The sequence below is a fragment of the Oryx dammah genome, unplaced genomic scaffold (assembly GCF_014754425.2).
Source record: "Oryx dammah isolate SB20612 unplaced genomic scaffold, SCBI_Odam_1.1 HiC_scaffold_5, whole genome shotgun sequence".
Classification (NCBI taxonomy): Eukaryota; Metazoa; Chordata; class Mammalia; order Artiodactyla; family Bovidae; genus Oryx; species Oryx dammah.
In genome coordinates this window covers 44,065,704-44,084,690 of record NW_024070189.1, presented here as the reverse complement: position 1 = coordinate 44,084,690, position 18,987 = coordinate 44,065,704, and the positions used below count along the sequence as shown (strand labels likewise).

At 48.3% G+C, this 18,987-nt stretch overlaps 1 protein-coding gene and 1 non-coding gene across 4 annotated transcripts in view; one reads left to right on the top strand and one right to left on the bottom strand.

Annotated features, from left to right (window-relative positions):
* LARP1 (La ribonucleoprotein 1, translational regulator) overlaps positions 1–18,987 on the top strand; it is a 62,400-nt gene that overhangs the window by 26,142 nt on the left and 17,271 nt on the right. Inside the window, exons 1-8 of one of the 3 annotated variants that reach the window (XM_040241465.1) lie at positions 7,114–7,311; positions 13,768–13,829; positions 14,093–14,158; positions 15,070–15,244; positions 16,140–16,268; positions 16,345–16,545; positions 16,645–16,807; positions 17,635–17,779. In XM_040241465.1, coding sequence (XP_040097399.1) covers positions 15,121–15,244; positions 16,140–16,268; positions 16,345–16,545; positions 16,645–16,807; positions 17,635–17,779 — 762 coding nt within the window. In that variant the 5' untranslated portion in view covers positions 7,114–7,311; positions 13,768–13,829; positions 14,093–14,158; positions 15,070–15,120. Of the gene's footprint in view, positions 1–7,113; positions 7,312–13,767; positions 13,830–14,092; positions 14,159–15,069; positions 15,245–16,139; positions 16,269–16,344; positions 16,546–16,644; positions 16,808–17,634; positions 17,780–18,987 lie in introns of those variants that run through there. The other 2 variants (XM_040241464.1, XM_040241462.1) reach the window with 2 other exon arrangements.
* TRNAC-GCA lies at positions 18,331–18,402 on the bottom strand. The gene has a single exon. It is a non-coding gene; the product is annotated as a tRNA-Cys (tRNA).

Below are 18,987 nucleotides of genomic sequence, written 5' to 3'. Positions count from 1 at the left end.
GTCAAGTGGGAAGAAGGAGACATCAGTTCCATTTCCACCAGAATAGTTCTGCAATGTATTTTTCTTTTTTAGACATTATTCAGTATTTAATACAATATAAAAAGAAAAACATTGAACAAGAACCCATGTACCCACCACCGTTTCTAAGAAGCACACCCTGATTCTAAAATGGTGTGGTTTAGTTACTCAGTCGTATTCGACTCTTTGTGACCCCATGGACTTCATCCTGCCAGGCTTCTCTGTCTACGGGATTTTCTAGACAAGAATACTGGAGTAGGTTGCCATTTCCTCCTCCAGGGGGTCTTTCCAACCCAGGGATCGAACCTGGGTCTTTTGCATTGCAGGCGGTCTCCTACATTGCAGGCAGATTCTTCTCCAACTGAGCCACCAGGGAAGCCCAATCAGTTCTAAAATACCAATACTAGAAAATCTCCCAGGCCTCCAAAGCAAAAATAAACAAATGGGGCCTGATCAAACTTAACAGCTTTTGCACAAGAGGAAATCATAAACAAGACAACCTGTGGAATGGGAGAAAATATTTGTAAACAGTGCAGCTTGCAAGGGGTTAATTTCCAAAATATTCAGACAGCTCATACAGCTTCATATCAAAAAAGAAACAACCCAGTCAAAAAAGGGGGCACAAGACCTGAATAGGCATTTGTTCAGAGAAGATACACAGATGGCCAGTCAACACATGAAGAGATGCTCAGCATCACTAATTATTAGAGAAATGCCAATCAAAACTACAATGAGGTATCACATCATGCCAGTTAGAATGGCCATCTTCAAAAAGTCTACAAGCAACAAATGCTGGAGATGGTACAGAGGAAAGGGAGATCCTCCTACACTGTTGGTGGGAATGTAAACTGGTACAGCCACCACAGGAAAACAATATGAAGGTTCTTCAAAAACTAAAAATAGAGCTACCATATAATACAATTATCCCACTCTGGGGCACAGACCTGGACAAAACTATAATTCGAAAAGATACACATAACCCCCTACCCCCACCCCCTGCCCAGTGTTCATAGCAGCACTATTTATAATAGCCAAGAGATGGAAGCAACCTAAAGTGTCCATTGACAGATAAATGGATAAAGATGGTACGTATGTACAGTGAAAGATTCATCAACCGTAAAACATGAAATACTGCCTTTTGCAGCAGCATAGATGGACCCGAGATTACCATATAAAGTAAGACAGAAAGACTAGTACTCTGTCACTTTCATAGAATCTAAATAAAGACAAATGAATTTACTTACAAAACAGAAGCAGCCTCACAGATACCGAAAGCAAACTTGGGGGAAGGAGAGAGATAAAGTAGGAGTATAAGATGAACACACTGCTATACATAAAATGTGATTCCCAAGGTTGCTCAGCTGGCGGTTAAGAATCTGCTTGCAATGCAGGAGATCCAGGTTTGATCCCTGGGTCCTGGGTCAGGAAGATCCCCTGGAGTAGGGAATTGCAAACCCACTACAGTATTCTTACCTGGAGAATCCCATGGACAGAGAAGCCTGGTGAGCTACAGTCCATGGGGTCACAAAGAGTTGGACATGACTGAAGCGACTTAGCATGTATGAAATAGGTAAGCAAATAAGAATTACTGTATTGTATATACATAGGGAATTATGTTTGATGTCTTGTAATGTGGAAAATTCTGAGAGAGATGGGAATACCAGACCACCTGACCTTCCTCTTGAGAAATCTGTATGCAGGCCAGGAAGCAACAGTTAGAACTGGACATGGAACAACTGACTGGTTCCAAATAGGAAAAGGAGTACGTCAAGGCTGTATATTGTCACTCTGCTTATTTAACTTATATGCAGAGTATATCATGAGAAACGCTGGACTGGAAGAAATACAAGCTGGAATCAAGATTGCTGGGAGAAATATCAATAACCTCAGATATGCAGATGACACCACCCTTATAGCAGAAAGTGAAGAGGAACTAAAAAGCCTCTTGATGAAAGTGAAAGAGGAGAGTGAAAAAGTTGTCTTAAAGCTCAACATTCAGAAAACGAAGATCATGGCATCTGGTCCCATCATTCCATGGGAAATAGATGGGCAAACAGTGGAAACAGTGTCAGACTTTATTTTGGGGGGCTCCAAAATCACTGCAGATGGTGACTGCAGCCATGAAATTAAAAGATGCTTACTCCTTGGAAGAAAAGTTATGACCAACCTAGATAGCATATTCAAAAGCAGAGACATTACTTTGCCGACTAAGGTCCGTCTAGTCAAGGCTATGGTTTTTCCAGTTGTCATGTATGGATGTGAGAGCTGGACTGTGAAGAAGGCTGAGCGCCGAAGAATTGATGCTTTTGAACTGTGGTGTTGGAGAAGACTCTTGAGAGTCCCTTGGACTGCAAGGAGATCCAACCAGTCCATTCTGAAGGAGATCAGCCCTGGGATTTCTTTGGAAGGAATGATGCTAAAGCTGAAACTCCAGTACTTTGGCCACCTCATGCGAAGAATTGACTCATTGAAAAAGACCCTGATGCTGGGAGGGATTGGGGGCAGGAGGAGAAGGGGACGACAGAGGATGAGATGGCTGGATGGCATCACTGACTCGATGGACGTGAGTCTGAGTGAACTCCGGGAGTTGGTGATGGACAGAGAGGCCTGGCGTGCTGTGATTCATGGGGTTGCAAAGAGTCGGACACGACTGAGCAACTGAACTGAATAACCTATGATGGAAAATAATCTGAAAAAATATATATATAACTGAATCACTTTGCTGTACACGTGAAACTTTAACATAGTATTGTAAATCAACTATGCTTCGTAAAAAAATTTTAAAACTACTAAATGCAGTGTTGTGGTTCTGAGTAAGCCCTGTCAAAATTAGCAGGTGAAACTTATTTGGTCTATAACTTCAGCTATGTCCAGAGAAAACCTAACTTAGAATTACTAAGCAGATTCCTGGTTCCTCTGTTCCTGAGCAAGAATCTCTGGAGGGTGGGACCCAGGATTCTGTATTTTGACAAGCTCCTCAGGAGATAATTTTTTTGCATCCTGAAATCTTAGGGCTCAAGTCATTTGTAGCAGTGGTGTCAGAGGTGGATTGTACCCTTGGAAAACTGGCTTCATCTAAGGTTGGGGGCAGGAGAAGAAGGGGACGACAGAGGATGAGATGGCTGGATGGCATCACTGACTCGATGGACGTGAGTCTGAGTGAACTCCGGGAGCTGGTGATGGACAGGGAGGCCTGGCGTGCTGCGATTCATGGGGTCGCAAAGAGTTGGACACGACTGAGCGACTGAACTGAACTGAAGGTTGTGGTTAGGGTGATCACTGAGTGTGAGGATAGAATTCAAAGATGTCAGGAGTGCAGATGACTGGATCTTCACACCCCAAGCATAGTCCTTAGTAGAGAAGCTGAAGCCACCCAGAGGGGAATTCTTCCAGGCCCCAAGAACAAGGGCTGTAGCCCCCGTGCCGGGTCTGGTCAGTCTCCCGACCACCAGGCCCGTGCCCCGGACACTTGGCTCACTGTTGTGGAACATGGGCAGTGGTTCTTTCCTACTGTGGCCAGATTTCGCTATTAAAAATACACGATCTCTAGTTAAATTTGATTTTCAGATAAGCAGCAAATAAGTTTTTTAGTATGCTGCTACTAAGTGGCTTCAGTCATGTTTGATTCTGCAACCCCAAAAATGGCAGCCCACCAGGCTCCCCTGTCCCTGGGGTTCTCCAGGCAAGAACACTGGAGTGGGTTGCCATTTCCTTCTCCAATGCGTGAAAGTGAAAAGTGAAAGTGAAGTTGCTCAGTTGTGTCTGACCCTCAGCGACCCCATGGACTGCAGCCTTCCAGGCTCCTCCGTCCATGGGATTTTCCAGGCAAGAGTACTGGAGTGGGGTGCCATTGCCTTCTCCGTGTCTCAAATATTGCATGGGACACAATCTAAAAATTTACTATTATTTACCTGAAATTTGCAAAATCTGGCAAATTGTTATCTTTTTTAAAAGATTTTTATTAAAGCACCAGATTCAGTAATTGACTCATTTTTAAAAATAATTTTAATAATTAAAAAATGCATTTAAAGATGCATATTAGTTTTCTGTTTACCTCTGCCCTTAATTTAAGCTATTAAACAATCCTGTGAGCTGGCAGCCACTATGAACCCCTTTCCTAGTTTCAGAAAGTGAGAGGTTAAGTCTTGCTCTAGGATCTTCCATGTAAGGTGCTTTTCTGCTTCCTGATGAACCTGCTTGCTTGGCTTTCATTCCTCTGTGGCCCTGTTAATGCCTATCAAGTTACAAGCCGCATGAGAAATTGGTCAGATAAGACCATCTCCCCTGGCTTTATGAGTTCCTTATTTTGATGGCAGCTGGTGGTTAGAGCATTCTTACACTTACGTGGACTCCCAAGTCTGGGATAGCTGCTCTGTCCTGCCTCTTAGGCCAGGGGCCTACTTGATTGGGTAGATGGGTAATGTAGGGGTCACGTCTCCTCTATTTTTGCTGAAGTGGGGAGGGAGTGGAGTGAGGAAGGGTGTGGAGTCTGCTGGTAGGGCAGCCTGTCTCCTTATCCACAGTGTCCGAGTTGGGGTTTCTTATGTATGAAGAGACCTCCAAGGCTGGCCCAGGCTCAGCAGCAGAAACAGATCAACTACTTTTGTGGGGAGCAAGGCCAATCTGGCTAAATTGGGTTAGGGGAATTAGTCTTTATCCAAGCACTTCAGTTCCCCTTGTGCTTCTGGAACTGTTGGCAAGTCCCTACTATTTCTGCTGAAGTTTTCCTGTTACCAGATGTCCCCAGCCTGCAGGGCTGGAGCTGTTAGGATCCGAGCATTGCAGAGAGCAGGAATCTGAGGGTCAGTGAGGATGCCCAGCCTGCCTTACTGGATAGATGGCTGGTCAGGCCCTTTGGGGCCTGCCTGGTGCACATCTTCCAGAGGGGCCTAGAGCCTCCCTTGGAGAAGTCAGGTTGCTGGTGAAAGTGGGGCCCTACACTCCCAGGTCCATTTCAGCCAGAGCACCCCTCCTTTTCTGTCATGTAGTCCAATTCCTTGTGAGAAGCCGTTCTTAAAAACGGGGACTTCTGGGTCTCTATTATAGGCATCATCGGTGGGTGTGCCGAGCAGTACCTGCAATGTTTGGGTCCCTGAGGCCCTCCCCCACAGTCTGTGAATTAATGCAGTTGTGTTGTTGAGTGGCTTCCTGACCTGTGGGAAAAGCTCTGAATCACAAGGCAGAAAACTGGATGTCCAGTGCTAGCTTCACAACAGTTCACTGGGCACTGGGCACAGCCTGGTCCCTCCTGAGCTTCAGTTTTCCTGTCCGCACAATGGCATGAGTTCTCAAGTCCCTTCCAGCCTTTTTCTCCAGTGACAGGGATAATCCAGAGTAGTTTCTTAGGGATTCAGAAGCCTCTTGCAGCAAAGAATGCCTCAGACTTAGGACAGTTAAAATGAGTTTGTGTTAGGTGGTAGGTAACCACAGGCACAAGGAAAAAGGAGCTTTGATGTCGGCAGCCTCCTGCATAAGGACAATAGTGTCAGTGGGGCAGCAGAGCATTGCAGCCTGCCTGAGGATTGGCTCTGAAATCCAGGGCCTGCCCCTTAGGGCTTAGGAGAGCAATGCAGGAGCCCACAGGCTGGATGTGGCTTGGAAAAGTTTTGTTTTTTAATGTGAATTCATTAATAGTATTTAGAAAGCAGGAAATTACTCTTCCACACCAAGTTTATTTTTCTGTATTTCTTGAAAGCTCAGATGCTCTGGCAACATAAGCTTGCATTCCTGTGTGGTGTGGCGACTGCCCTTGAGTGGGTGCTGCCCTCTGAGCTGGTGTCCGTGCTTGCCATCTTGGTGGTTTGTGACGTAGCCTGGGGCCTGGGGGCTTGCGCCTGAAGTCTGAGGCCTCCGGGGAGTTTCAGTGCTGTTTTCTTTGCTGTACACGCTCTCTGTTCTGTTTTCCACAGCTGATGTCTGGTGTTTGGGTTGAAGCACACTGCTTCCAACTTGAAGGAGAACAGGGCTAGGTCTAGACTCCAAAAGGATTGCAGCTGCCAGACTGCACAGCTGTGCTGTTCAGACATAATGCAAAGGGGTAGTTAACCTCTTTACCCAGAAAAGAATGCTCTGGAAGTTCTTTGAGAGGCACCCATACCAGTGTAAAATTCTTCATTCAGCAAATACTTCCTATGGGCCAGCCATGAACAGGCTGCAGTCCTGGGTTCCAGGGGCCAGTGAGCAATGCAGAAAGATTCCCTACCCTTGTGGAAATCCCAGTCATTGCCTATATAGGGCATGTTGCTTGCTGGTGAAGCCCAAGGTGGAGTCAAGCTGTTTCCTGGGTTTTAGTCTACCTAAGGCAGGTGGCCTCTCTGAGCCTCAGTTTCCTCATCTATAAACTGGGAATCATCATCACCTTACCTGTCTCCTAGCGTGGTTGTGAAAAGTAAATGAGCCACTGCGTGTGAGCAATTTGTGTGGATAGTGTATGGACTTAGTAATTGATTAGTCTGGTGCGGTTGAGATGCACACAGATGCAAACATTTCAGGGGCTCATGAGTGCTCTGAAGACCCCACATGATAGACTGAATTAGAACTTGATCCAGAGTTGCTAGTTGGGCAGTTAAGAAAGGCCTTGAGAAGAATTTACGCTGAGATCTGTGAATAATGTCACATAGTATATATACTCTATGACTCTGGGCAAGTCTCTTCGCTCAGTTTCATTTTCCAAGCAACTGGGATGTCTTTTTCAGGCAGTTACATGAAATAGCACAAAGCAACTTAGAGCAGTTATTGGTGCCTACTCAGCACTTAGTAAAAGGTGGTTATTAGGATTACTGTTCTAACTAGAACCAAATGTGCTCTTCAGAAAGCCTGGGTCAGGGAGCTGGCACTTGAAGGCCAGAGGCTTCACTGGCTGCTGGTATATTTCAGCTGTGATGATTATTAATTAGCTTTGGGGCAGGACTTCAGGGACTGGTACCGGTAGTGGGTGTGACCACACCCACCCCAGGGAGGCTTACTTGGACAGAGAGAGTCACCGCAGGCTAAAGGGTCACCACCAGCTAAAGACAGTTGACTGGGACCAGGCAGTGTGATGTGACCAGAGCCTGCCACCTGCGCTCCTCCTCCCAGGCCCAAGGGGCGCAGACTCTTCAGGAGCTTGCTTTGAGCGGAGTCCCATGAGCTGGACTTCTGAAGATTTCCTCTCTCCTCTCATTTCTTTCCATAATGGCACCCGTCGGCCCCCTCCTGTGTTTCCTCTGAATGTCTGGGGGAAATCAGGGTGGGAAAGCTGGTCAGAGAGAGCTGTCTGAAAAGTGGTGGCAACAGTAGGAATCAGTGAACAAGGTGAGGATGGTTAACAAAGTTGTTTGTTTTTTTTTTCTTTAGATGAGTGTTCATGCCGGGGGTAGGGTTGGTGTTGGGATCAGTGGGGATGGGATGAAAAGTCGCTGGTCCCCAAACTCCTCCTCTATGACCCCACTGCACCCCCAGGCTGGATGACAGCTGAGAATACACCAGACTTTTCTGACTGTGCCCCAAGGCTGGCCTGGGAGGGATGGGCACAGGTGGGTGATTTAATCTAGACTCCTGTTGGCATTGCACTCTCCCTTAATGGTTTCTCTGCCTTCCGCAGTGAGGGTCCTGGGCTCCAGCTCAGGCAGTGGTTGGGGCAGAATCTGTCAGCTGGACGCCTGTCCCTGCCCCCCACTCTCATTGGGGCAGAGGTAGAAATGGGGGAACTGGGGGTGGGCCTAGAGGCAACGCCTCTTCCCTCGCAGGACTGTGGGGGTTCCAGATAGGTGTGTTAAGGGGCAGTTTCCCTTGCTTCTCTCTGGGTGGGGAAGAAGGGGGTTGTCAAGTTGCCAGTGTTCAATCCTAGGAATGTCACTTGCCTTGCTCCATGATCTTAGATTTCCCTGTAGTGGGCTTTGGTTTTCTCCAGTGTGTAGGGCGATTTGAGGGCCTACCCTGTTGACCACAATGAGGAGGTAAATTGGACCCTCCTGCTAGTGGTTGAAAGCACAGGATTTAGAGTCAGATTGCTTGACTTCAGATCCTGTTCTGTTGCTTGCAGGCTGTGATCTTGGTAAATAACTTTCCACTGTGTTCCTTCGTTTCCTCATTTGTAAAATGAGACCAGTTAGAGGAGCTAACTCCGTGTTAGAACAGCGCATGGCATCTCATAAGTGCTCACTGTTAACATTATTACCACCACAGCTTGGTGCTAGCATCTCTTCTGCTCTGATGAGAAGTCTCATTGCTTGTGATCTTACCTTCTCTTCCCTCTCCCTCTAGATAGGAATATCCTGTGTTCAGTTGAGGAAGGTGAGGGAGGCCCAGGGAAGGTGGCTGGTAGGGAGTGTCTCCAAGATTATACAATTGATGAGTATTGGAGTCTAGACTAGGTTCCGCTGGGACCCAGCGGTGCCTGTGACACTTGTTTCTCTGCCTGGGGGAAGGCTCCAGCTAAAGGCTGAGGATTGAGGCCATAGACTCAGGAACTAGCGCTTGGAACCGCAAAGCTCAGCTGTATTGCCAGGTCCTGAGCTAGATGCCAGAATCACTGCTATGAAAGTGGCCTGGTACCTGCTGTCAAGGAGGGTGGGGTGGGGTTGAGAGTAGATAAGTAACCAGGCAGCTAACACAGTACAGTGAGAGCACAGAGCCGGGGTAGTTCACCTGGGATCTGGTTGTCACTTCAAGAAGTTGACCTAACGGCCATAGGAATAGGTCAGCAGACGGGTACAAATGCCACTAATGCAGCCCCTAACAAATGACCTTGTTCCCCAAGGCAGAAGTTCTTTGCACTCAGGGTAAATTCAGCCTTTTTAGATACTTTGCTAATCTCCAGGAGATGATGCCAGCCCCAAAATAAATGTTTGGCCTTCCCCTGTCCTCCTGGCAATAAGGCATGAAATCTAGTAGTTCCTCTGGCCAGCCCCATCCTTCAGGCCTTCTCCCATCTAGCCCAGCCCCGTCTCACTTTTCACCTACACCCATCCCTCAGTTTCATTTCCAGCTTTTCCCTTCCTGTTACCAATCTTTATTTACTTAGCTGTACCAGATCTTAGTTGTGGCACTCAGAGTCTTCAGTCTTCTTTGGAGAGTGGGAATCTAGTTCCCTGACCAGGGATCAAACCCAGGATCAAACCGTCACTGGACTCCAGGGAAGCCCCCTTCTTATCAGTTCTTTTTTCTCTAACCTGATGAGTTTGACTCATACCTGCATACCTTCCCTAGTTTCTTGCTAGTTCACCAAGTCCTTGCTCCTTAAGACCTACATCTGGCCCTTCTAGGTAGCTTGCCCCCGTGCCCTCCCCAAAAGGGTCAGCAGCTTTAGGATCTTTCTGGAAGCAAGCAGTGTAGAAAATACAGTTGGGACCTCCTTGATTGGGCAGTGGATAAGAATCCACCTCCCAAATGCAGGGGGAAGGGGTTTGATCCCTGATCCAGGAGGATCCCACAGGTGGCAGAGCAACAGAGCCTGTGAACCAGAACTATTGAGTCCATGCTCTAGGGCCCGAGAGCCACAACTATTGAGGCCCACACACCCTAGAGCCTGTGCTCCGCAGCAAGAGAAGCTGCTTCAGCGCAACTGGAGAGAAGTCCCTGCTTGCCACACACAGCAGTGAAGGTCCAGTGCAACCAAAAGTAAACAAATGAAAAATACTTTTTAAAAAATGGACTTGACCTTTGAACAATACAGGTTTGAACTGTGTGGATCCATTAATATGTGGTTTTTCTCAATGTAAAAGCAGTACTGTGTGATGTTAAGTTGGATTTTTCTAGCCTGTTGGGGCTGAGTGCTCCCAACCCCTGTGTAGTTCAAGGGTCACCCATACTTTGTGCTTTTACTTGGGTTTATACCAGGTGTGTTTGGGCTTAGGCCTATTTGTAGGCTGACAGAGACTCCTTGAGGCCAGGCTCTCTTCCTCTTCTGTGCTGAGAAAAAGGTGGAGTGGCTGAATTTCTTCAGCTGAAAGGAACTTCAGGCCTTCCCTCTGCTCTTCCTTCCTCTGGTGTGGCAGGGGTTTATACCACAGCCTCCCTGGGGACTGAGGCAAATCTCCCCCTCCCTCTCCTGGGGAGACCTGCCCTGGAGCCAGCCCCTTTCTTGGGGGGAGAGGGGCTCAGTGTGTGGGAAAAGAGCCAGGCTCCGGGAGAGGAGGGCATTGGTTTAGCTCCCCTTCTCTTCACCACTCACAGTCTTAAGTGAAAATAGTGAGTTTGCTGATCAGATAGAGCTTCATAAAAAATCTCCTGGTCTCCCTGTTCCCTCCCCCACCCCGCCTTGACTGCACAGAGAGATTCTGGTGTGCTTCATTTAATACACGAATGAGTGTGTGTTTGTAGAAAGCCCCTTGACCCCCTCGGAAAAACATTCAGTACTGGCTCCTAGCAGACTCCATTTTCACCTCTTGCATATCCCGGCTAACCCCTGCTTGCCTTGATGGAGAAAGGAGACACTCAGAGAGCCTCTGCCTGCCATCCTCCTCCCCGAGTGCTGGGTTCACCTCGGCCCACCTCAGCACACCTCTGGCTGAGAACTTCTCCCCGACACCAGTGACTCTTCACCAGGAGATGGCAGGACGGTGCTCTGAGATCACACCAGGAAGGCTTTTTGACCCATTTTCCCACCAGTGGACACATGGAATCTCTGGTGAGCTGGAAGGAGCACTGGACAGAGGGAGCTGAGGCTTCTAGTGCCCATCCCGGCTCTTTCCTAGGGAAGCCCCTTAATTACCCTTCGGGAGCCTCAGTTGCCTGTCTGAACGGAAGAAAGCAGAACCACGGGCCTTGTTTGCTGCTCTCATGTCCTACAACTGTTTTCTTGGGCACGTGCGAGGTGGTGAGTGTAGTGTGTCCTGAGCTGGGCTTGGGGCAGTGGCGGCTGGCAGTGGTGCTGGACATAAGGACTGGCCTCTTACACAAAAGGTTGGTGTTCACTGGGAGCCATTTTAGATGCTAGGCCCTGTATATTGTGGAGCTGCGCTGTGTGTGCCCACGTTTGTACACACGTGCATGCGCCTGGTGAAGGTGGGTGGTTGGGACGGGACCCAGGAAAGGATGTGTCATTGAAGTCTTTTTTCCAGCCTACCCCCAGGGCCTGACAATAGCTCATCCGAGCCTTCCTATGTTTCCCTGGGCCCTGTGGGATATTAACAGGGCTAGGGATTTTGCTTAAAGGTAGCAGTGGTTCTCTCTCCCTAAAGTATTTCTCTGTCTCTCTGGGGAATTTTCTTCTTCCTTAGAGCAGGGGCAGCCCCAGGTCCTACCTGAGAGCAGGGCAGGAACAGGGTACTGAGGGTCCTTGGGATAGACGGAGGCTAACTAGGGATGGGGCCTTTTCAGCACACTTTTCAAAGGGCTGACTGATTGGTTTTCCTGGGTGTGCCCAGAGAAGCCACATTCCCCTGGCCAGCATGGGATTGGTGGAGGAGTAGGGAATCAGTGGGGTCTTTTAGTGGAAGCAGGGCACTCCCATTAAGGAGAGCCTGAATTTATAGCAGAACTTTGCCATTTGTGATCTTGAACAAGATGTTAGGCAGGGTAATTACAGGATCTGATTCTTCCCAATTTTGAAACAGTTTTTGTTAAAGGAAATAAGACAATGACCCAACAAAACTTTGCCTTAAACCTTTTTGGTAGTCTTCAAGAGCACTATGCCCTCAGAATCTGATTTCCCATTCCACTTTCATGATAATGACGTTGATGATGCCGGCCTTTTGGCCTGCTCTTGTCCTGGTAGCATGCAGGGAGTGTTTTTGGGGTCTATAGGCTGGGTCCCTGGAGAAGTAATTACTGCCATAGCTCCTGTGTAATTGAGGGAGTTGATCTTCTAACAGCTGCCTCTGCTGGTCCTAGTCAGGGAGCTGCGTGGTATGAGGCTGCTCTGGGCCAGACTGGAGTTAGCAGGAGAATCAGTGTGGAGTGAGGAGTTCTCTTGCCCTGCGGGCTCCATCCTCTTGGAAATGAAGAGATTTTCTGGTTCTCCACTGCCAGCACTGGGAATAGGGGATGCTGTTGGGTTAGGTTATAGAGCCCCAGCTCTCCTTTGCCATGTGGAATGTCTTGAGGCAGTCTTGGCTCCAGTATGGGGTAGAAGCCAAGAATTCAGTGGCCTCACAGTTAGGAATCAGGCAAGGACTCTCTTCTCATTAAGGGAACATGCGTCTGATCAAGAAGTGGAACATTTGTTTTGAGACCAGCTGGACAAATTTCTCTGCTTGGGGACTGGGGGCAGCTCTTGTCCTGGCATGGCTGGCCAACAGTGGAGGCAAAGGGGGATGGGTGAGCAGAGTCCCGGGTTGTATCTTATCCTGTGGGTCTCTGGGAAGGAAGGGTTCAGAAACTCCTGGTCTTCAGAACCAACTTGGAAAAACAAGTGTAAGTGTAGAAAGGACCAGACTTATTAGAGCCACTTCCTTATAAAAAAATTTTTTTCCCCCTTTCAAAAAGCCCCTGGATTTTCCCGGCTTGCCAGTGGCTAAGACTCTGCACTTCTGTTGCAGGGGCTGCAGGTGCGATTCCTGGTCAGGGAGCTATGGCCCTGCGTGATGCCCGGTACAGCCGAAAAATAAAAATTAAAAGTAATAAAAATAGAAAGCTCTTCTCTGCCCTGGTTGAAACTACTGGAGAATCCCAAACAAAATTAAATCACTGTAAACATACTACTTAAGTGAAAGTGAAGTCACTCAGTCGTGTCCAACTCTTTGCAACCCCATGGACAGTAACCTACCAGGCTCCACAGTCCATGGGATTTTCCAGGCAAGAATACTGGAGTGGGCTGCCATTTCGTTCTCCAGGGGATCTTCCCAACCCAGGGATCGAACCCAGGTCTCCTGCATTCCAGACAGACGCTTTACCTTCTGAGCCACTAGGGAAGCCCAAACATACTACTTAAGTCCTGGTAATATTTGGTTATATGTCTTCCAGAGTTTCTACTATGTGTATTTATTTGTATGTATACCTTTTCAATTTATTTCACAAAAATAGGATTATAATTTTTTTTCATTTACTGTGTTTATGTTTTCATATCAGTAGAGATTATCATTTAAGAACACTCTGGAAGTTGCTCAACTTTTATTTAGCCAGTTCCCTACTGTTATACATTATTTTCAGTTTTTTTGAAATTATTAATAGCTCTTTCAACATCTTTGCACTTAAGCCTAAACATTTGTTTAATTTGTATCATTAGGATAAATTCTTAAAGGTGGAACCGTTGAGTCAAATGTGGGGGGTGATGGTCTCGCTTTTCCTCTGGAAACTTGGAAGGCAGGCACGTCTTCCTGTTGGTGGCCACAGTTCACTGAGGGCAGAGCTGGCTCTGATGCACATGCCTTAGAAAGAGGGCTTGGACTTCTTGGTTGCCCACTTAGGGTTTTTGTCTTGCCTTCCTAAGTCTACTCACACGAAGACTTCTAGAATGTTTGAGCCAGAGAGAGTCTTTCAGATTCCTTTATGGGATCTGCTGTGATGCAGGAGCCCTGAATTACAGAGCAAATCCCGCCATGGACATAGAGTCTCCAGGCCTCAGTCCCCCTTACACAAGAGGGTAAGAGCTGTGAGAGACCAGTGTTGAATTCTGGGGTTTAGGCTGCCTGCTTCTTCCATGATCTCACTTTCTGCGCTTTCTTCAGAAAGCAGAGTTTGAGCATGTGTCCCTCTTCTGTCCACCACGTCTTCTGTCGGAAACCTACTGGTTGCTTGGTGGCATGGGGCAGTGATGAGGGTGAGGAGCTGGTCGGGGCCCTCTCTAAGGGGTGATGTATAACCACCTCTCCTTTCTTGCTTCCACAGAACATTCTGCCCCGGCCAAGGTGGTGAGGGCAGCAGTTCCTAAACAGCGTAAAGGTGGCAAGGTAAGAAATATGAGTTGGCAACCCAGGGGTGGGGGTGGGCTTCCTGGATGGAGGTGGTAGCCTCTTTTCTGTTGTAGTGAGTGCTTCTAGGCTGCAGGGGATTTCTGAATAGCAGAGGCACTTTTTCTGGGTCTTTGTTGTGGATGGTTCTCGTGGACAGACTGGTTTTGGCTTATGATCACTTGGTGGAGCTATATTTTGGATGAGGGCCTGAATGGTGGAGGCAGGGTTACCCTGGAACCCTCACAGAATGTGCCTTGCAGGTTGGTGACTTTGGAGATGCAATCAACTGGCCAACACCTGGAGAGATAGCCCATAAGAGTGTGCAGGTGAGTCTGTGGGGAGGGGTGGGCAGGTTTGAACTCCGTCTGCATGTTCACATTTGGCCTCAAGCTTTCAGAGCCTCGGGTGTTAATTTTCTGTTTTTTAAAAGGAGTGGTTGGAAAATATGGACAACGTTGAAATAGCTAAGAATCATCCTTTGAGTCCTTGCTGTGTGACAGAGACTGCCAAGTCCCGTTTATCCATCATCGTACCTAATCCTCAGTGACTCCTAGATAGGCCCTTCGGTAATTCCCATTTTACAGATGAGGCCACTGAGGCCGGGAGGGGAGGTTAATCACTAGTCCTTGATGGCCAGGTGGGAATTGAAAGTCAGTGTGTCATGTTCTAAAACCTGTGTTCTCCACTTGGATTGCCTGTGAGTGCAGCAGAATGGTCATTAGGGCAAGTACCCACCTCCAGACCACAGGTTATGGAGAAGCCTACATAGCTTTCCTAAGCCCCAGCAGAAGGTGGACCCCTGGTCAGTCCTTTCCTCCCCACCATCTTTTTTTCTGGGCTGACGGCAAGGTCTCTCATCGGCTCGGGCCAGTGGGCTTTGTTCACAGACAGGATTGGTGTGGATAGACCAGAGGCCAGTGTCTCCTCCATCCCACGGATGATTCAGACCACATGGTCCTGTTGTAGGGAGTAAACAGCTGGCCTTTGCAGGCCACAGCCCATGTCGAGGGGTTGTCTCATTTAGACTTAAGGGACCTGAAGAGGTGGGTTGTCTTCTGCCTCTCGCCTGTTTGACCACTCTTCCCTGCAAAGGCATGTCAGGCGTGAAAACAGGGCTATAGGATACATCCACCCCAACCTGTATCACGTGCTCCGGTGACAGGGAGCTCCCTTCTTTCCCATCCTGAGTGGCTTGCAGATGCACGTCACCTCCCTGTTCCTCTGCTTCCTGCTGCAGCCACAGGCCCACAAGTCTCAGCCTGCCCGCAAGCTACCACCCAAAAAGGACATGAAGGAACAGGAGAAAGGAGAGGGGAGCGATAGTAAGGAGAGCCCGAAAACCAAATCCGATGAATCGGGGGAGGAGAAGAATGGGGACGAGGACTGCCAGCGAGGGGGACAGAAGAAGAAAGGTGAGTGACTTGGAGCAGGACTTGGGAGAAGGTAGCAGGCAGAATCAGGTAGTGTGAGAACTCAAGGGCTGCTGGAGCAATTTGAGGAGCCCCCCAGAAGTGCTTGAGAGTCTGGTGGGTGTAGGCTGCTAGGCCAGCAAGCTTCCTTCCAACTATCTGTCCATCAGTTCTTTTGCTGTAACCAGCATTTGGAAAGCCCTGTCCTCATCACTCGGGCTCAAGCTGTGCAGAAGACAGGGGCTCCCTCCCTCAGTGTGTTCTTGGTGTCTGTTGATGTATTGCTGCCTTGTGTTAGATTTCATTTAAATACAGGAGATCCCACTGCTCTGGCTGAAATGGCGAGGATACAGGTTTGGCTACTATCATACGTATCTGGAGGAATAGTGGTCTAACCAATATGGAGGGTGGTTTCTTTCACTTGAGAGCTTGGTAGAAGTAGGCCAGGCCTGTGATGGCAGCTCTTTGATTCCTTTGTCTTGCTGTGTGTTGGCTCTTCTCATTCCGGGTGACTCACTCTACTTAGGGTGGGGAGAAGGGGGAAGAGCTCCTTGCTTTTTAGGGGTGCACCCTCAAATTGAGGGCTTGCACTCAGCTCTCCTCGGCATGTATCTAGGGGAGCCTGGAGGTGCGGTCTTGATTCCAGGCTGCCATGTGTCTGGCTGTAAATGGCATGCTCTGGAGAAATCGGTGTTGGGAGTCAACCAAGAGTGTCCATCACACTGAAGTCCACTGCCTTCTTATTTCAGGGATGAAAATGAGGTCCAGTGAGGGAAAGGCGTTTGCCTGAGGTGAACAGGGGCCAGTAAAAGCCCTGCCAGGGACAGAGGATTGGGGGTAGAGGTGGGCAGGAGGGGCCTCTCCTTCAAGCCTTTCTCGTGCCCACGCTATCCTCCAGGGAACAAACACAAGTGGGTTCCGTTGCAAATAGACATGAAGCCTGAAGTGCCCAGAGAGAAACTGGTCTCACGCCCTACTCGTCCTCCAGAGCCACGACACACCCCCACCAGCCGCGGGGAGATCAAAGGTATGCGCTCCCACTATGGAGGGCCTGGGCCTGGGGGTCACCCTCAGGCCTGACCTGATGCCCCCTCTCCCCATAGGGTCTGAGCCTGTCACCTACGTGCCCGTGGCCCCCCCCACTCCAGCCTGGCAACCAGAGACCAAATCGGAGCCTGCCTGGCATGACCAGGATGAGACATCGAGTGTGAAGAGTGATGGGGCTGGTGGGGCGCGGGCTTCCTTCCGTGGCCGTGGACGGGGGCGTGGTCGCGGACGGGGACGCGGACGGGGTGGCACTCGAAGTACGTGAGGCCCCTTTGGGCTCCGGGATGTCTGAGGGAGTTCAGCGGGGGCGGCGGGCGGGGATCTCCTCTTCCTCATGGGGCTCGTTCCTCCCATAGCCCATTTTGACTACCAGTTCGGCTACCGAAAGTTTGATGGTGCGGAGGGGCCTCGCACCCCCAAGTACATGAACAACATCACCTACTATTTTGACAATGTCAGCAGCACTGAGCTTTACAGCGTGGACCAGGAGTTGCTGAAAGACTATATCAAACGCCAGATGTGAGTGGACAGGCGTCTTCCTTCTGGAGACATGGGTGGGGTTGGGAGGTGCCTGAGGACGGAGTAGGGCTGTACAGGCCCTTCTGGGGATCACAGTGGTTGCTGCCTCTGGCTGGAGATGAAAAAGATAACTTGAGAGAACTGTACTCCTGTTTTAAAAATGAATCAGTTAATGTTTTTAAAAGGAAAGAAAATGTCTAGATTTTGTTCACCCTTTGGGCCTCTATTTGTAATGGCAGCATTGTCAGAATGCTAATAGACACTCACGGAGTCCTCATTGGTGAGGCCAGTGCTCAGCTTTATAGGCATTCTCATACTTAGTTATGGAGTTACCTATTTAATTTTTATGAGCTGGGTTTTATCCCCTTTTTATTGATAAGCAAACAGTCCCAGTAACTTGCCCAACTAATAAGTGACAAGGCACAGATTTCAGTCTGTTTCTGTCTGACTTGCAAAACCTTAACTCCTAAACCTCTGGTGGACTGTCTCTCAGTCCAGTGGGGGGAGCCATACAAGGAAAGAGATCATTGCAGTAGAGTGTGATAAGCACTTTAGGAGCAGAAGAGAAAGTGACCAGCAGTATTGGGACTGGGTTTTAAAGGATGAGGAGCTTGTCAGGTGTTCCAAGAGGCTGAAGGGCAGAGAGAGGCAGTTTGACCCAAGGTTAGGGAGCCGTGAGAGGATAACATCATCTCTTTCCAGCCTTTAAGATTGTAAATATAGAGGGACAGGGTTGGTCAGAGGCTGTGTGAGGTTCCTGGAATGTACAGAACAAAGAAGGCGTGTTCACACATGATGGAGCAATCACACTTCTCCCCTCCACCCAGTGAATACTACTTCAGCGTGGACAATTTAGAGCGAGACTTCTTCCTGCGGCGAAAAATGGATGCTGACGGCTTCCTTCCCATGACACTTATTGCGTCCTTCCACCGAGTGCAGGCCCTTACCACTGACATTTCACTCATCTTTGCGGTATGTCTCCCTCCCTGGGGCTGGGGTGCAGGGGAAAGAAAGATCCTTACTTAAGGAGCTGGAGTTTGGGTCAAGCCCAAGAACCCCAGAAGAGTCCTCATCTCATTACTTGTGCTAAGGTTCCAAGGCTTGGCCAGGCTCTCTCCCTCCCTCTCCTCGTTCCCTTCCCTTCTCTATCTCGCCTTCCTCCCCCCTCACCTCTTTATCATGGAAGACAGCAGACATGGAAATTTTATAAAAGTCAATACAGTGGTATAATGAGCCCATTACCCACGCTCAGCAGCTGTCAATTCGCCAGTCTTATTCCATCTGTCTCCTCATCTGTTTCCTTTCCCAGATTACTTTGAAGAAAATCTCCAGTAATCTGACATTTTATCCATGTTTCAGTTAATCTATCTCTAAAAGATAAGTGAAAGTGAAGAAAGTGAAGTCAGTCAGTCGCGTCCGACTCTTTGTGACTCTGTGGACTGTAGCCTGCCAGGCTCCTCTGTCCATGGGATTCTCCAGGCAAGAATACTGGAGTGGGTTGCCATTTCCTTCTCCAGGGGATCTTCCCAACCCAGGGATCGAACCTGGGTCTCCTGCATTGCAGGCAGATGCTTTATCCTCTGAGCCACCAGGGAATCCTCCTGTTAAAGAAAAGTACTCACTGTATCATTATTACATATAAAAATACTAACAGTTTTTTAATATCACCAAATATTTGTTCAGTTGCCAATTCACCCCCGTTTCAGAAGTTTTCTTTTAGTAGTTTGTGAATCAGGATCCAGATAAGATCAATACATTGTCTTATGATATCTCCTCCTCTCTCTCTTCCCTTGCAGTTTTTTGTTGGAATGCTAGATTATACAGCTTATAGAATTTTTCGTAGGACACAGTGGTACCATTTTACATGTTCCGTACTCCAGATTTTTTTTAAATTAGTGATTGAGAGGCCTGATCAGATTCAGATTTTTTTCTTCCTTTCTCCCTCCTTGTCGAGAATACTTTATAGGTAGTGATATTGATATATTCTCTCAGGTACCACTTAATGAATGCTTCATCTGGTTCTCTTTTTTGTCATATAAGCTATAAATTACCTGTTAATTCATTAGAAACTATAAAGTGTTTATGTTCTGTCTGTGTCTGTATTTGTTTGCTGGAATAACTCTTTAAGGAGGTACTTTGCCTTATCAGCTGTTTGGTTACCAAGAAGCATGTAGTTTGTA